General features: G+C 35.6%; 1 protein-coding gene across 1 annotated transcript in view; it reads left to right on the top strand.

Moving 5' to 3' along the window:
- AK9 (adenylate kinase 9) overlaps window positions 1–14,325 on the top strand; it is a 72,636-nt gene that overhangs the window by 43,227 nt on the left and 15,084 nt on the right. The window contains exons 18-26 of the mRNA XM_057413164.1: window positions 832–1,038; window positions 1,988–2,103; window positions 2,669–2,671; window positions 3,034–3,246; window positions 3,849–4,118; window positions 7,659–7,777; window positions 9,197–9,416; window positions 11,324–11,386; window positions 12,725–12,913. Coding sequence (XP_057269147.1) covers window positions 832–1,038; window positions 1,988–2,103; window positions 2,669–2,671; window positions 3,034–3,246; window positions 3,849–4,118; window positions 7,659–7,777; window positions 9,197–9,416; window positions 11,324–11,386; window positions 12,725–12,913 — 1,400 coding nt within the window. The remainder of the gene's footprint in view (window positions 1–831; window positions 1,039–1,987; window positions 2,104–2,668; window positions 2,672–3,033; window positions 3,247–3,848; window positions 4,119–7,658; window positions 7,778–9,196; window positions 9,417–11,323; window positions 11,387–12,724; window positions 12,914–14,325) is intronic.

Below are 14,325 nucleotides of genomic sequence, written 5' to 3'. Positions count from 1 at the left end.
GCATAAGTTGTCATTTGTGTAAGAACCCTTATATTGCATAAGTTAGCGTTCTGGCTCACTGCTTTGCCTTTATCAATTTAGGACTTCAGTCTTTGATACTATCCTTCATATCCTTGACATTTACACTGAAGTGGTCTTCTTTGTTTCATCCCTTCTTTTTCCTTTCTCTCCTAAATTTTGTATTTTCTCTGTGATTTTGCTGTGTTGGCCCTTATATATCTGTGTGCCTTTGAGTAAATGAAGGTTTAATTCTGTATATTGAGATCTTATACTGAAGAGAAAACATACCTAGTAGTATGTATTATTCTATTCAAGTAAAGAGAACATGCTGCATTTGAAATATGTGTTAGGTACCTAACATGCAACCTGAACACTCCACAACAGCTTCAGTAACTGAACCTGAAGCAGGTCAGAACATGAAGTTGCTTCTTTGCACTGTGTGTTAGTTTTCCTACTCTATTTCTATCTGTACTGGCACATTCCAGATGAGGCATGACCATATGATGCCCTGTCAATAACTGTTCATGATTAAATTTTAATTTTTAAATCAATGTATATTCCTTCTATTTCTTTGCGGAAGGAGTCATATTTATTTGGGTGGCGATTTAAATAACCATATGCAAAAGTAATCTGACCTTGTATATACTGCATCAACATAATGAATTTGGCATTTTTAAAGTATCTTTGTAAACTGGTAATATAATAATTCATAATTATGGGGGAGGGAAGGAAGCAGCATTAAAAAAAAAAAAAGCCACCGTAGTTGAGGAAAAAAATAATAAACCTAAAACATAATGCGGCATTGCCTTGTATATACCATTTGATTTTCAGAAATCATACTACCTGAGTTTACAGAGGATGATCTTCTAGACATGCCAGAAATGGAAACAGTTAGAAAGAAGATTGACCTTTTCATGAATGACTGGAAAACAGTGGAGTCAGTGATCAAGCAGTCATCTCTAATTCAGGTTGCTGGTTTAGAGATTGCTAAGCAAACTCCAGAAAGTCTGCTTAATCAAACTGTGCTGGTTATGGAAAGTAAGTAACACTGTTTATGTGATTTACACTTCACCTAACAAGAGGGATTTTGGAGAGCTTGTATGATGAATATGTTGGGTGTAGCTTATACTCAGTTCTGTATTACTAACATGTAATGGGAACAGGACATGCTGTGTTATGTGGGCAAGCTGAAAAGCACACAGCCAGCCTTTAAGACATAGGAAAAGTGGGGAATACATATATATTTAATATATATATATGTGACTCTACACATAGGTATGTATAGCTCCCTAAACATTCTGACAATGCAGTTTCCCAGTTACTTGTGTCTGTTTATGTCAGGATACTGTTTTGAGAAATGAACAGACAACAAAAGTTAATTAATGTACAGTATTCGTTTGAGCCAGTGAGACTTTCAGGGTATGTAATAATCTAATTACCCATCTGCCTAGACTGTGTTTCAAGACTGGATTTTTTGTGGTATTGATACTTTTTTTTTTTTTGCCAGTTACCTTTCTTCACCTGTGTTCTCAAATCTCTAATCATTTTGAGTACCTGCTAAATAATATTACATTTTTTCTATCATTACTACAATGCAAGTGGTTTATTAACCAAAACATCTGTTGTGCTAGCTTTATAATAAAATAAAATCTGACTGAGGACTTTCCCCAATGAACAAAATTTAAAAAAAAAACCCTGTTGCAAACAGTAATGGCACTGTGTGTGTTTGTATAACTTCTGTACTATAAGTTCCTGTTGAAAATACCAATTTACTTCAACCAAAACCAACCAGTAGAATTTCCATTTTGGAGGAAGCAACATATTGATTCCTACATCCAGAGATAACAATTTGTTCTCTGAGTAGGAGAAATGCAATATACAGTTGGCATGATTTGCTTATTTTATGGGCAAAGAGAATATATTCTGCCATAGCCAAATGAAAAATATTGAAACAGAAAAAAAATAATTTAAAATTAACCTTTTTCAGAACCTTTTAAATATCATGGTTGGGAATTATCTGCTGAAGACTTAGATGAGGAAGCAGAAGATCTGGCTGCAGAAAGTGAAGATGAAGAAGCTGAAGAAGAGGAAAATGAGAATGAAGTAAGGATGCTGGCTTTGTCTGTTTATACTTTTATTTTAACTCATTTATTTCCAGTTTCAGCATAATGTATGAACTAGTTTTAGCCTTCCTACAGAATAAATACTGTCATATGCTTCAAGAACACTTTCCTTGTATTCCTATGTTCTGGCTGATAGGAGTTTTACTCCAGCAAGAATCATAAATACCCATGCTAACAGACAGAATGAATGTACAGGTGACAACGAGAGGGGGTATCAGAGAAAGAAATGTGAACTTTGATTTCTGACAACTAACAATAATTCTGTGAGACATCACGTAAGCATCAGAAGAAGCAGAGTCCTAATGCGCAATCCTCTGTTTTATCTCAGCTATTGATAATTTTTCAACACCCACTTTAATGACATTAAAGTTCTAGCTTTGTCTTTCTTTCATTCTTATCCCATACTGGAAAAGTCCCATCCCCGAATTTAACAGTACAGCATATCCATATATTGTACTAGAGCAGTATTGAGTAGATTTTTTAGAAATTATTTTTATTGGACAAGTCATCTGTCTTCACAATACCAGCTCTTTGCCTTTTCTAAGGAGGTCTACTTATGCATGTGTAGCAGCAACAGAAAATGAGTTTCAAGAACATAGCAGGAAGAGATTTTATCACAGATAGTTCTAGCCTAATTTTGGTCTTTAACAGCTACCTATGATATAATTTCAAACTTAAAAAGGTCATTCTTTTCTCACTGGGTTGGGCAGTTTTGTATTCTAACTCTGAATCTAAATAGTGTGTATTTTCATTTACTTATATTCATAGACTTACAAACTCCCTTGAGAACATCATTCTCATTCAATGCTCAGCTGCTGTATTTGACATTGCTTAATCTGGTCTACCTAAAATCTAAGTGAACTACTGAATTCAAACAGTTGTTTTTTTTTTAATTTCATAATATTTTCAGGATGAAGAACACATTAAGGAAAAGAAAAGGCACATGGGAGACACAAAACACTTCTGTCCAGTCAGTCTGAAAGAGAACTTTGTGCTTTACCCAGGACTCTATGATCAGGCAGCTAAATATCAAGAAAAGATGTATTACTTTTCAACTCCAGAGTGCAAAGATAAGTTTTTGAAGAACCCTGAGGAATATGTGGCTCACAATGAACCAATACAAGTGAGAATTTTCAAAATTGCTTGAAGTAAATAACATTAAAATCACTATTTTCCATTTTCATTTAGAATGGTTTATTATTGTTGAGGTTTTTTTTCTAGGTAATAATAAAATATCAGGCAAGTCCTTGAAACAAATACAACTTCCTTAGTGACTTTTTAGTGTACGCATAAATTCACACATTGAATAATGATGCAAATAAAGCAGAAAAGAGAGAAAGATTATAAAGGCTTACAATAATCCTAAAATGTGATTAAAAAAATCACACATACTGGGGGTATGGGGGTTTTTTACTATCTTTAAGGGTTTTTTTTGGGGGGGGGAGCTGGGGCTTTGTAAGGGGAAGAAAGCTAAAGAAGGGAAGATTCACCAGAATTGTCTAATGAAACTACATTTTTACCTACTGGCATCGACTGCCATAGTGTATTTGTTCAGTATTTCCAGTGAGCAGGTAATCTGTTTGGAACATCAACAAAAAGCCTGGAACAAATAAAATGCAAAATTGTATGACAGGATTTGATGTAATTTTTATGATATTTTGAAATTGAAAAACAGTGGGGGGTGCACTCCAAATCGTTAGAATATATTTCAATTTTTTCCTATAGGCTCCTCCATTACGAGTGTGCTTAATTGGGGCTCATGGAGCAGGTAAAACTATTTGTGCACGACAGGTAGCAGACAAATTGGGCATTTTCCATATTCAGTTTGAAGCATATCTACGGGAATTGATCCTACCCAAAACTAAAGTGAAAGTTGGACCCCATTTTGATGAAGAACCTGAAGAAGACGACAATAAAATACTAATGCTATCACAGGAACTGGAAGACTTTTCTCAGGCCATGACTAAAACCGAAAAAACTAAAAAAAGCAAACAGGTAATGATCTGATCTTTTTATGTCCATACACAAAATATCCATTTTCAGGCTACAATTGGAATTTCCTATAAAATTCTTGTTTGAATAAAAATCACTTATGTTAAATTATTTACTTGATAAAATTTTGAAACACTAGTTCTTGACAATGTTTTCTTTTGAATGCCACAAACATTCTTCAAAATATTTTCAAGACTTATGTATAGGGATTTTCCTAAATAGTACAGATGGGTGCTAAATGGGGCAAAAGAAGAAAAATAGAGATAAAAAAAATAAAACGAAAGTCAGAATGATAATGTGAAGGTAAATATTTCAGTGTTTGTAACAGGGTGAGATAGTAATTTTTAATACAGTAGGTTCTGTAATCTGGACTGTAGTGTTGTCTTTGCATATTGACCGTAAAGTTTCAAACCAGAGAAAGCTCTTAGGTAGCATAAAATATGTCATGTAGTTGAAAAAACTCTTCCAAATACCTGGATATTCATGATACTGATTAAGTAACTAATGATAGTTTTCAGAAAATTAGGTTGAATACTCGTTCAAAATAGTTCTAAACATACATTCTAAACCCAGTCTCTTACAGGGTGTAATTTCCTTGAACAATAAACATTTACGTAAATGTTTATCAGGAGAGAGTGATTTCTTGTATTAGACAGTGATTTATTGGGAAAACCAAAGGTTTCAATGCAAATTAATTCATCTTTATATAGCAATGGATGTGATAAAAGCTGTTATTGTTTGGAGAAGTCTCAGCACAGGTACACAGCATATAAATCTTTCAATTTAAAATCTACCTCTTCAACAATACAAGTAAGGGTTTATCCAACTTGCAAAGCTTCAGGAAGAAAGAAGTTTCTGCACCACATTCTAAGAGGCTTTTTTTCCCCCTTTTTTTCTCCTAATACCTGCCATGTAGAATGTCTTTGATGACTACTAACTTAAATGAACATGAATAGGATCAAATTTGGGATTGTTTATGTAATTTGGACATACACAAGTCAATGGGATGCATTCACAGGTGCCGAGGAAGATGCCAAAGGTGCATTCAAGGCCACTCTCTATTGTCTTGAAAAGCAGGGGAGGTCCCTGAGAGCTGGAAGATTAGGATTCCTCCTGAAATAATGCAAGAGCAGGTAATACTGGAAGCAAATGCTTCAATACAGACGGAGTATGGAGCAAAATCATGGATGTCAGCACAAAAATTCAGCTTTTCATCAGTTAAATGTAAGAGGAGGTTCTTTTGCCAAAAATACGGCAAGTGTTCCTGGCAGTAATGATTATGGCTGGCTCTCACTGAGCTTTATTTTTTGGGGCATCAATACGTGTCTTACATAAAGGCATTTCTGTTAGTATTTTTTCCTCATCTTTTTATCTGCTGGTAAATATTCTTCTACACTAGTATCTTTTTCTCAAAATTCTTGTAAAGTGCTTTTATCTGATGGCACTACCAAAGCACAGCTGATGCAATTTGAATTTAGAAACCCATTCACTGGTCTACGCACAGAACTCTAGTGGATCATTTCCAAGGCTGTGGACTCCCTAAGCATTTCTCTGAGTACAACTACTACTACTGTCCAACTATCCAGTTTTTCACCTACCCATTACTTCTCCAAAATGTCATTTAATTTCATGTGTATCATTCTCTTTCATTTTGGCACAAGGCACTAGAAGCATATCTATCAAAGCTTAAGGTAAAGGTCAGCTATAATATTCAAAGCAAAAATACTAAAGGCACAGAAAACATACCATGCAGTCTGGGAAGTTTAGCAAGAAGATATCATGCTGGTTGTTTTAGTATGTGTCAACCAAAACCTTCACAACACTGACAGGTCTGGGGTGCAACCTTGCTCTTTGAACCACTTCTGTGTGGGGTGTTCTCTTTCCTGTACCAGGAATATGCATCTTGTGTGTCTTGTCTTCTATCAGCTAGCTACAAATGCCATTTCAAGAGCTCATCTGCTCTTGTGATAAGTGTCAGTGGTACATATGGCTTTTACTGTTTTCTCTCACTTCACACATTTCCTTCAAGATGTCTCTGTGTTACAGATCTGGCTAACACTTTGCCTGCTTAGGTATCTGTTATGACCACTAACATTTTTTAGTATGTATGCTGTGTCAGGCACTAGACAAAATACTACTCATATACATGCTACATTAGACCGTGGCTTCCAGCATATTCTCAAGTTCTTTTGGCTACATTATCAGAATAGATGTCAAGCGCAGGAATTCTTACTCAGACATGTCCTTGCATCAAGCAGTTCCCTACAGTCACTTTGAGGGTTCTTGGATCTTTTGATCATTTGGATCTTTTTGTTAAAAAGGGTTATTCCTTTATTTTCTGACAGGTTATGCTAACAAATTCTTGAGCAATTTGGGCTAATATGAGTACTACTTAGGGAAAGGACAGCAGAACTTCATAATAAATGCTCAAAAGAATGTCAGGGGACAAATCCATTTGCTGAGACGTACAGGAGAATACCTAGCTTCATATCAAGTTTTCTTTCCAAGTGACTTTGGATGCAACTTAGGTACATGTGTGATCACAACTGACATTTAAACAACACAATCTTTTGGTAGTGTATATCTCATCTTCTTAAACAAATCTAGATGATTTTTTACAAATGAGACCTTTATAACATATGGCAGAAAAAGTACTGAACTCTTTAAAGGGTACCAGATACATTTTCTCTTACAAACTTTGCCATTCTGTTTTATTGGGGGAAAAAATCAACTAGCTAGATAACAGTATTTTCTTCTATGAATGTTACCATGAAAAAATTACACAACAGGTCAGGAACAGTGATATTGTCTCACTTCTAATACTGTCTTTTATCCAGTAGACTTACTGTGACAGATGTAAACTAATCCAGAATCACCAATCCTTTTTCATTCTTTCTTACTGCAGTTTGTGTCAGGAAGCCATTCTATGAAAAGTTCATCCTGAGCCATATGAATCTCACAGTTACATATTCTGAAAAAAACAGGTTTTCACAAGAATTTAACAACTAGATTTGGTATTTGAATGCTCTGTATTTGACTAGTCATTAATACTACCACTGTTCTGTAGGACAATGCTATTTATCTGACTTCCGGCCATATGCTTATCCCCAGTAACCTTGCATATCTTTCTTTAAATCTTCTGATTGTATCAAAAGATAAAAGTTGCTTTTTAAAAAAGTGAAAAAAAAAACATTTTGATGTAGTGCAGTTAGTTTTCCAGCATGAGAACACGTATAACTCAGTGGAAAACTTCTTGTAGGCAATTAGGAGAAAGTGCAATCATTTCAGTTCTATGCTATTGAGCATATGTATAATTAAATACAACCTCAAGCATTTGAAAATATCTCAAAATTTATAATGCAGTGAAATGTGGCAAATGAGTTTGTTTCTGCTGTTTTAAATCAAATTCAAACAGTACCTTAGCCAAAAAAAATACCAAACCAACCAAACACCAAAACCAAACCACAAACGTCAGGTAGATCTTGATTTCTTTCTGTTTTTGGTGCTTTTTGTTTTTATTTTGTGGATTTTCTTTATATAAAGGAAGTGACGTTAACTCCTGAGGAAGAGGCAATCAAAGCAAATCTGATGGATAAAGACCCACTGCCTCCAGAAGTTCTTGATAACATTGTTCTTGACTGGTGGAAAAAAGAGCCATTCCGGTAACTGTAATTAGATTCTCTTTTTCTTTAATTAATCTTATAAAGGTATCATTCATTGTGACCACAATTACAAATTGCAGAGATTATTCAAGTGCTCTTGTACTTCTTACAAATCATGACCTACCTCTCAGTCTTGGTTTGATTGTTTTGATTGTCATTTTGACAGTAATACGTCGTCTCATGTGCTCTACACAGGGCTGGACAAAAAAACTTGGTGCACTTGATTTGGATTAAATCTCCTGAACAGCCAGGTAGTTTTCATGGGCTTACAGGATAGATATGTTTTAATGTAATTAATAAACATGGAGAGCTGGAATCCAGCTGTAAAATTTGGTTTGCATACATGGTAAATATTGTGTGTAAAGCAAAAGCAAAGTATTAAAGGTCTCCAAAACAGAACAGAATCAGGTTATCTTGTGCATTCATCACAATCTACAGTGATGCATCCACAACAAACTTCTTTTCATATCAGAGAGTACATGCGTAACACTGTGATAAATGTGGATTATTGCTGCATGAATAAGTATGATCATCGGCTCCTAGAAAGCAGACTGGCTTTTTAAGATGGAATTTCAGCAGGGAATATCCCTTTTTTCATGTCCTATCTCTTCCATCCATTTCTATCCAAGTCATAGCTGCTTTTTTTTTTTTTTTAATGTTTGAACATCAAGTTTCAATTCCTAACAGTATGAGAAATGCCTTAAAAAGAATAAACAATATCCTCATGTAAACTTTTGTCCTGCAGCCCACAAATAGGGGACAACATTCTCTTCAAACTAATAAGAGAAAGATTAACTTCTTATTAACACAACCTGCAGCATTATAGAACTACTAATCTAATCTGAGATTGTAAGAGCTCCAACAAGCCATACAGCTTTCCAGACATACCTGCAGGAAGGGAGGTGTAGGTCATGCTCAGTAGCAAAATCTGCTGAATGGCAAAAAAAGCCAGAGCAAAACTCTCTGCTAAACTAGAGAAGAAATTGACAGGCATTGCTGAAAAACAAATTTTCAGGCAACAAGCTTTCTGCAGCAGATGTTACCAAAATGATCTTTGGGGCACCTTCTATTTTTTCAAGAGCAGCACCTAAGAAGTACGGCTTTTGGAGTCACACAAGCAATACTGAGGACACAATTTATTTTGGCTTTTTCAAGTTCTTTACATTGTGAAAAGATCATACCTGAAAGTATTTTTTTTTGTTTTAGTATATACATTTGTCCTGGGTTCAGCAGTAGCAGTCATTTTTCCCCTTCTTGGTAGCTGGTGCAGTGCAGTGTTTTGACTGCAATAAGGGAGTTGCTTTGGGGTTGCTTTTTGTTTGGTTTGGGTTTGGGTTTTTTTTTCAAATTAACTGCATTTTCCCTGTGTTGTGCTTTAAACTACATCGTGTAATGATAAATATCTTATTTTCCAATTAGGTCCACAGGATTCATACTGGATGGTTTCCCTCGTACTTCAGATGAAGTCCGGTATTTGTCAGAACGAGGACTTTGTCCTGATGTTGCCGTTTATATTCAAGTAGAAGAGAGTGATGTTCTTGACCGTCTTTTTCCTCCACGTCTGCAAAAATGGAAAGAAAGACAGCATAAAAAATTGGAAAATATAAAGAAACTGAAAGACCTGAAAGCAAAAATAAGGGTATGTTTTCAGTCCTGTGTCCTTTTTTGTAATTTCGGCAGCACAGGTCTGAACACATTTTAAAACTCACAAAGCAGTGAGGAGCAGACAGAGAAATAGATATGGAAGCCAGAAGACACACTTCACACATTCACAGCATTTCTAGATCTACCATAGAAAATGAAAAGCACTAAAAAGAATTTAGGGCTGCTTTCCTCCTCTGTGCATTTAATTCATGCAGGAGTTTAGACATCTTGCAGCCCAAGAAAACAGCTGTGCTGCCAGCCAACTGACAGTCTGACAGAATGCCAGACATCTGGAAAGTCCTGGACAAAAGGCAGCTAGATGGAGAGAGTGAATGTGGCCATATAAAATAAAATACACAGCTCATGCACCGTACTGTCATTGCATCTCATATTCCCTGTGCATATGTGAGTTGATCTGCATCTCCCACAAGCTGACTTCACAGGTACTGTATGGTGTACGTGTCTTTTTCCAGCTGTGATACTCTGCATAGAAATGTAGTAACACTAAGCCACATTCTCAGTCCTGTTGCAGCTGCAGTCTCCGATTCAAACAAACCTGTGCCTATTTCTGAACAGGTTACAAGTTATTTGAAGTAACCTGAAATGTCTATGCAGATGTTTACAATGAGGACATGCAATATATTCAAGGTTCCTAACTTTCTGTAAAAGTGAGATGAAGTACTTCATATGTACTATCAGAAAAGTTCTGAGGACAAATAACTACAGAGCAACTGACACACAGGAAATTAGTACAACAGAAACAGGGACAAGGCTCATAAAATACCAGTATGTTTTCTGAACTGCCTAAACCAGGGTTTGGCTCTGAGAATGCAGATAATATACAACAGTAAAAATATATTTTTCAATTTAGTCTTTCCTGATGCAAGCTGGAAATCTTGCTGGAAAAGGTGCATCCCAGTGACCAACTGTGCAACTGACTATTGCTGTACTAAGCTCACCCTGTAGGCAGTTACTCTGATAATTCACATGGCAAATATCTGTGCTACAGATCTTAGGGTTCAAACTTCTAATGAATTGTTTAGGTATCAATATAGCTCCTGACAACAAGGAAAACAACAGGTTCCCATTTAAAACATATACACAAAACAGTGACGCAAATTGATAAAGGCATTAAGAAGCAAGAAAAGATCAGAAACAGGATTTCCAAATTAACAGTAATTTGATATTTTTGCTCATGTGTATTGTAAAATATATTTTTTAGTTACAGATTCTTTTTCCATAGTATACAGATGGTGAGCAAATCAGATGGTGCTGTGAGAATGCAGCATAGCTGAGTGTACTGTTCAGTTCAAGTGGCAGCATTACAGTGTGCAAGAATAGCAATACAGGTTTAATCCCCATCGACCCCACTGGCCTTAAGCAGAATTCTTCTGCATGTTATTTCTGAGTTAGGATTTAGCCATCAGATATTGGACATCTACCTACTGAATATGAATGGGGAAATATATTTCAAATGCTTACAACTTGGTCAAAATTAGGCAGTTCTAAGCAGACATAAGGAACAGCACACATTTAATACGATGCTCATTCACCTCTTTCCCAAATAGTACAAAACACCTGTAAGTTTAGAAACTCTGTAGTTTACTAGTAAGAGTGTTATATTTTCAGTGTGATCAGAATCACAGTCTTCCCTCCCCCCACAATCTCAGTCTCAGAAGTTGCCATATTAGTTTTGCTAAAATTTACTTACATGTTCACCTTGTAGAGAGGTGTATCTGGTCTGCATAATTTCAAGCTGCAGTATTTTTTAATATCAGAAGCAACTGGAAACAAAGCTTTAAGGTGGAAAGAACATTAATTTTAAGTCACATTACCAGTTCTCAGAAAAGAACGTTTATTAGGAAATATCACTGTCTTCTTACATTTTTTTTTCACTAACAGGATAAGAAGATTGCTAGAAGAAGGGAAGAACTTTTAGCAGAACAAGAACAGAAGAAAGAGGAGGTAAGAAAAGCTAATAAAGATTTTAAATAGAAGTGTATGTCATTTGTGTTTTAGAAAATTCTAGAGCTTTTAGTTAAAGAGTTTTTAGGGCAATGTAGAAAAGTAAAAATGTGACAGACTGTCAGAAACTTCTACTTTTAAAAATAATTTGTCACAATGTCTAAATTGTTTTAGAAACTATTAATTCATGAACACTGAAAACTACTTTAATTTTCATTATGCTCCAATTCAGCAAAATACTTATGATATGTTCAATATATCTACTTGTAAGAGTAGCTGTGCTGGTTTTGGCTGGGATATAGTTAATATTCTTCACAGTGCCCAGTATGGGCTACATTTTGGATTTATTCTGCAGTGTGATAACACAGGGATGTTTTAGTTACTGCTGAGCAGTGCTTACACAGAGCCAAGGCCTTTTCTGCTTCTCACACTACCCCACCAGCGAGCAGGCTGGGGGTGCACAAGGAGTTGGAAGGGGACACAGCCAGAAGAGGTGACTCCAACTAACCAAAAGGATAGTCCATACCATATGACATCATGCTCAGTGTACAAAGCTGGGGGAAGAGGAAGGAAGGGGGGACATTCAGAGTGGTGGCATTTTTCTTCTGAAGTAACCGTTTTGCGTGACAGCCCTGCTGTCCTGGAGATGGCTGAGCACCTGCCTGCCCACGGGAAGGAGTGAATGAATTCCTTGTCTTTTGCTTCACTTATTAAAGTGTCCTTACCTCAGCCCAAAAGTTTTCTCACTTCTTCTGATTCTCTCCCTCATCCAACCAGAGGGCAAGTGAGTGAATGGCTGTGTGGGGTTTAGTTGCCAGCTGGGGTTAAACCAGGGTTAAACAACAGTAGTGCCACTAATTACAATTAGGCATGTGTTTTAAGTACTCTGTCAAATCCATGCTTAATCCAGAATAGGACTGTACTAGGATTTCTGCCCAAACTCAATTACATAGTATATTTATAAATGCATTAATGTACTACTTGACTGCTCATGGAATTCTGTCAACTGCACTCTCAGCTAACATGCTTGTTTCTAACAAAGCCCTGACAAATTACAAAAGCATATATGAAAAAAATACTCCTTTTCTCAAAACTGCAGTATACCACTTCAGTTTTTTAAGCAGTCTTGGAATTGGTACAGTGCTTCACTCTATGCAGAATGCAATATGTATGTATTTTCTTCTAGAATTTACTAGATTTTTGTTTATGATAAAGATATCCAAAACTGAGGTTTTGTTGAATTAAGTGATTTTCCTAAGTAAAAAGACACAATACCATATGTTTATTCAAAACATCTGTATCATAGACATAAAACAACAAAATATTTTACCTTTTTAGGCTTTAGCAAATAAGAAGCATTATGAAGCCACAGAGGAAACTGAAGATACTGAAGCTATACTTGAAGGAGAGTTTTTAGAAGAAGAAGAAGAGGCTGAAGAAGAACAGGAGATCGATGCTGTTGACCGCATACAAAATGAAATTACAGAAAATTTTTATTCAGACATGGATGGTTTACAAGGTGTACAGGTACCTATTCCACTGCTTATTTTTTTTAATTATATCATTGCATAATAAAAGAAGAATATTCAGTTTTACTTGTCAGATTTAAAAGTTATAGTGCTTAAACAATCGTGCTGCTGTATTCATGATCTAAATACGTGAGCAAGGTGAAGTCTGTAGTGAGAAGGTATTTACTTTAAAAAGTACACAATTTATAAAACTAATATTGTGGGGAAAGAAACAAAGGGAACTTTTCAGCAGACCTACCCAGTCTTAAGGTCCTTATTTCCTTTTTGACAGGTCAGTTGATGCAGGCGACCACACTAGAGAGTTATAAATATGTGAACAGTACTTCAAAATAATTTTTAAGGCAAAATTCTTATTAGACAACTCTGATTTTTATACAGTTCTTAGTAACATAATTTTCCTGAAATCAGTGCAATTACCAATGGTGAGGTAACCTCATCTAACTTTAGTATCTGCAATGTTAATGCCCATATCTAAGCCAGTAAGTAGAGAGGTGCCATTTATTTACTATATACTAAGTATCTTGCTTCAGCAGGAAACTAATCATCACTTAGAAGAAACTCTATCAACTGACAGCAAGTTTACAGCATTAGACAGCCAAGACATAGATTCAAGATTTGCAAAGTGAATTCAACCTTTACCAACACCACAAGTATGACTGATTGAAGGTTCACTTTAATAGTTAATGAATTAAATATCAGATGACTCAAGAATAACTCCTAACACCCTTTGTACTACAAGGAAGCATAAGCTGTATGGAAGAGATCAATGTTTCATGCTCAGAGATTCACCTTTCCATTAATTTTGGAAGAAGGTGAATTGAAAGTACATTCAACTTCCAAAAGCGTAAAGTGTCAAAATTTTATTCAACTATTCAATGCATATAATCGTGTATTTCTACGATAATCACAAAAAAAAAAAAGAAAAAAGTAGGGGTTCTGAATAAATGCTAAATAGAATTGGAAAGAATTTAGGGTAAGGCCCATGAGAGGCAATAAGCAAGAAGACACAGGAATAGCCTTAGCTCCTTACATGAACAATACAATGTTTCAAGTTAAAGCTAGTGGAATACCATAGTTCCTGGAGCACTTTTCCTCTCTTGTTATTTGGGAGTGTATGATTTGTTGCGCTTGTAAACTGATGAAAAATTTGATCAGAAAAGGAACAGGCAATTAAGAGAGCCAGCAAATTTTGTTTCTTTCAAAAAGTACATACATCTCAGCAACAAGAGGTGAATAGTGTTTTAGGATTCATTATTACATTGAGTTCTGCATGACAGTAAGTGGAAATATCCAAGACTGTGCATATTACACATATAGATACATGTAAGTTGAGGAATTACACATAAGTAATACCATATACTAGAATTACATACTGGGAGCTGGGACTGGATGCTACTAGTATCCCCTAGT

The sequence above is a fragment of the Pezoporus wallicus genome, unplaced genomic scaffold (genome assembly GCF_028554395.1).
Source record: "Pezoporus wallicus isolate ANWC-B61680 ecotype Strahan unplaced genomic scaffold, APGP_CSIRO_Pwel_v1 contig_7505, whole genome shotgun sequence".
NCBI classification, from domain to species: Eukaryota; Metazoa; Chordata; class Aves; order Psittaciformes; family Psittacidae; genus Pezoporus; species Pezoporus wallicus.
The sequence above is the reverse complement of the archived record's forward strand: the minus strand, read 5'-3'. Positions and strand labels throughout refer to the sequence as shown.